Here is a 4,089-nt window from a genome sequence, read left to right as displayed (position 1 = left end):
ACGGACGATCATGCGATTCTACAAGCTGCATCTGACTATGTCAGATGAGCTAATAATAACTCAAGCAAATTTGACCATGGCCTATCGTTAAATCGCTAGCCGTGAGCGTTGATTATCCTATTTCATATCCTGATCCTCCCAAGCAAAATCATTTATACTGAAATCCAATTTAGAGATCCTCAGAAACCAAATAAGCAGTTTTAAGAAATGCAACACCGATCAGTGACGTTTGGCGATTAAAACAAACTGATTTGTGAAGAGTTTGCTGTCGCACTCACACGTCTGCCTAGTCGTGTGGAGAACTTGTGGAAGATGAGGTGTGGGTAAGCTTCAGACATGGTGCCGCAGTCAGGAATGTCATGCCGCATCACAACATTCGACAACGTGAATGACGCTGTCGGTCCGTACGGCAGATGGCAGATCTGTATCGCGTCTGAAAACATAATGGTGAGGTTAAAGCTTGTATTGCGAGATTTTTGCTCAGAAAAACTAAATATAGCTGAATATAGTCTCACCTGACAGCGGAAATATCACCGATTACACCAACATTAAAAACACCAAGATTTTATGCAGTTATAGCATAGAAAAATTGATTTGACCACATCATACCAGCAATAAATTTTATCGTGTCCCGACTCTCAAAATCCCAAATGGCGTCTTCAAACAAGTGCACATAATTAAAACAAAAGGGCGTGCAACTCTGTTTGGTAAATATTATTGAGTTTTTATGTCAATAATTCAGAGCACTTTCTGTCATTGTCATTCCCGTGTTACTATCTGACTGGCAATCCACAAGCTTCTCTAATAACAGACTTTACGTGGCATTAGTACTACATTGCTGTTACACTAGTATAAACGTCTGTGTTTACACTTTACACTCTGACCTAATTTCTACGGTGCGACGATATGCATTACTGCACTGTGATAGATGTCTCGAAAAGATGACAGAAATTACATTTTTTAACATTTATTTGAAAGCCCTTCTAATCAGTAGCTTCCACCTCACACGTAGAATTTCACTTTCATCTTAACCCCTTCAGTACTTTCTAATAAGTGATAGTGAAGATAGCAAAAATCATAAGAATAAAATTACAAAGTAATGCTCATTTCTGATTATAGCATCAGAAAATTATTTCAATATAATAACAACTATTATTATGTACCAATACATATCAAGCCAAAATCTATTTCATATAATGTTAAATAGTATACAACATTTCATAGACTAGTAGAGTATGACTGGTTCTTCATACCCGGATCTCCTCTATGTTCATGCAGAATCATCAAATCCGTCACATCATTGGCTCTGCAAGCACTGACCAATGCATTCATGTCGTGGTGGCCCCTATTTAATCTCTGTGAGTTTGGGAAAAGAAGCTTTACCTCCTGCAATGGAATGATCCTGGTTACTCACCAGCAAATGTATACACACCACAGCACCAGAAAATACACAATATAAAAGCATGTACACTCGTGAAATGTCTTCTCTATACACAGACCTTGGCAAACTGCTTCAGCCTCGAGCTGGGATCTCGAGATGTTGTTATCATTATCTTTGGATCCTCGACTCCTGCCCACCTATATTCATCATCCATGTGGCTCGTAACACCTGGAGAATGAAGCCAGTACACTGTGCATATACAGGGATGAGATTGGAGAATTTAATTTTCAGCTGAAATTGAAATTAGCAAACAGAGGAGCGAGCAATGCGAGGAAACGAATTTATACGTTTCACAAAATCGACCCCTGGGACTGTCAAATCCGCGGATTTCCGCGGATCTGCGGAAAAATCTCATCCCTGCATATACAACTATAACAGGTCATGCCACGTCTATCATGACATGATGTACTAAAATAATGCAAACAGTAGCATAAATCACAACAGTCACATGTTTTCTATGCTTTATAAGATTTATTCAGAGAACAATCATGTTCATACCTTCTCCTCCGGCATCATCCCAATCCAGTGACTTCTGTAAATCAATGGCGTCTTTCCGCAAGTCTGTTGGAATGGCTGTGTTTTCTGGAAGAGCCAATTTCATCTTATGAATTCGATGATCTCTAGACAACTTGAACTTATAAATAAGTGCAACAATTGTCAATTACTGCAGAGAAGTGTATGATACTTTTGCAATGAAATCATTAAAATTTCAGCTGCCACAATCATGATAAGCAGATATAACTGAGGCACTATTATGAAGGACATGACACATTCATTCATTCAATTCAATGTTCATTGAAAGCAGACCAATCTTTCTCTTCTTTTTGGGGGATGAATGCAAATATATGTACAGAGACTTGCATATCCATACAGCAAAGAGTATCATCATAAAATAAATTAAATATTATCACTCTAATATATAACTTCACATTACCATCAACTGCAAGCTTCAATTTCATCTTCTTCTCTTGAATTGTTCGTTCCCTGTCTTCAATAGATTTTCTATAGAGGTACTCCCTCCTCATCCTTGCCTGCCTTCGCAACTGGAAAAGTCCATAATTGGTTATACAACAAATGAATCAACAAATAACAACATTACTGATTACAGATAACCATCCAGCATGCCACATTTTTAATTGCCCAATTCCACGACCTACGCCAATCTTCTCATATCAGGGTATAACAATGGAACCCATGTATTGTTATTTCTTAAGCATAAACATGTTTACTAGCTTCTCACAAACTCTCTTCCAGTTCCAATACCCCAGACTAGCAATAGCATGCAGTTGCATGCCATCCATCATGCAGTAAACATTCACTAAGCTCTCGTACTATAGCCTGCGTACAGTTGCCGCAGGGCTATAAAACATTCTATTACGAATGCTAGGGACCAACTTATTCACGGTTACTCGCGGCTATAAAACGTCTGTGGTGGGCAATTAATGCCTCTTATCCGAAGTGAATATGTCTTAAGTTATATCAGCTACTAATATTTAACCTCTAACTATCGTTGAAATGGTCTGCTTGCGGTATTTCTTGTGAACGAAAATTATTTACGAACTTCAAACGGCCATTTTTGGTGGCGCTGCAGCAGCGCCAGTGAGCGGGTTGGTCCCTAGCATTCGTAATAGAATGTTCTATAGCCCTGCGGCAACTGTACGTGGGCTACAGTACTAGAGCTAACATTCACTGTGATCACATGTGACATGATGATACTGAGAGACAGCAAAAGCACTTGGAGTGTTCCAATGATATATAATGCTAAATAAATACGAAATCTATTTACTACCATAGTCTTATTCTTAATGTTTCTATACTCTCTTTCACCTATTATTGCCGACAATTTCCTGTAAATGCCATCTCCAACACAGCATCGGCACCTGTTCATATGCGCTATTCGTCTGAGCAGTTGTTGCGCATGCGCTGTTCATGTTGTATTACATAAATGTAATATAATGCTAGTCGCCTACTCCCTAACACTATCCCTAACACTAACTATAAACCGACTCGGATCTCTTATATACGCGAGTCATAGTACCAAACACTATCTATGGTGTATAACCCCATACGCATGTATGCAGGGGCGTCACAGCCTAAAGGGGCCCCCAAACTTTCAAAATAGCCTCAGAATGCTGGAAATAGCATTTTAGAGCGTCTAGATTTCAAAATTTTGTGAGGAGAAACCCCCAGACCCCCCCTTCACAATTCCTACCTCCGGCACTCATGTCGTGCGCCTGCGGCACGCAACATGAGCAGCGCATGCGGAACAACTGCTCGGACGAATAGCGCATACGAACAGGTGTCCGATGCTCGGACGAATATCCACGTCGTTTATTGAAACGCTCCAAGTGCCTGTGACTGTGAGACTTTTTGTGAGACTCTACATAGACCCTATGAGTATGAGCCTCAGTGACAGTGACAGTGATACTGGTACTGATCTAGCTCTAGTACTATAGCCCGCGTACAGTGACTGCCTGCGGCAGTTAATGAACGCGGGCTATAGTACTAGAGCTAATAGTAATACTAATAGTAATACTCAGCAATAGTAATACTAGTCAGTACTAATACTAATGCTGAGATGGTCTATGTCCCCCAGGGTATTGCCGGAACGTACACTGGTACTAAATACTACTATCTAATATGCTGGA

General features: G+C 40.0%; 1 protein-coding gene across 2 annotated transcripts in view; it reads right to left on the bottom strand.

The window, feature by feature from the left end:
* LOC106806811 (U3 small nucleolar ribonucleoprotein protein IMP4-like) overlaps positions 1-4,089 on the bottom strand; it is a 13,593-nt gene that overhangs the window by 6,967 nt on the left and 2,537 nt on the right. For both annotated transcript variants that reach the window (XM_014808907.1, XM_014808908.1), the window contains exons 2-6: positions 2,376-2,484; positions 1,940-2,023; positions 1,500-1,609; positions 1,254-1,386; positions 279-433 (exon numbers count right to left, since the gene is read on the bottom strand). In XM_014808907.1, coding sequence (XP_014664393.1) covers positions 279-433; positions 1,254-1,386; positions 1,500-1,609; positions 1,940-2,023; positions 2,376-2,484 — 591 coding nt within the window. The remainder of the gene's footprint in view (positions 1-278; positions 434-1,253; positions 1,387-1,499; positions 1,610-1,939; positions 2,024-2,375; positions 2,485-4,089) is intronic.

The sequence above is a fragment of the Priapulus caudatus genome, unplaced genomic scaffold (assembly GCF_000485595.1).
Source record: "Priapulus caudatus unplaced genomic scaffold, Priapulus_caudatus-5.0.1 Scaffold180, whole genome shotgun sequence".
Classification (NCBI taxonomy): domain Eukaryota; kingdom Metazoa; phylum Priapulida; class Priapulimorpha; order Priapulimorphida; family Priapulidae; genus Priapulus; species Priapulus caudatus.
The sequence above is the reverse complement of the archived record's forward strand: the minus strand, read 5'-3'. Positions and strand labels throughout refer to the sequence as shown.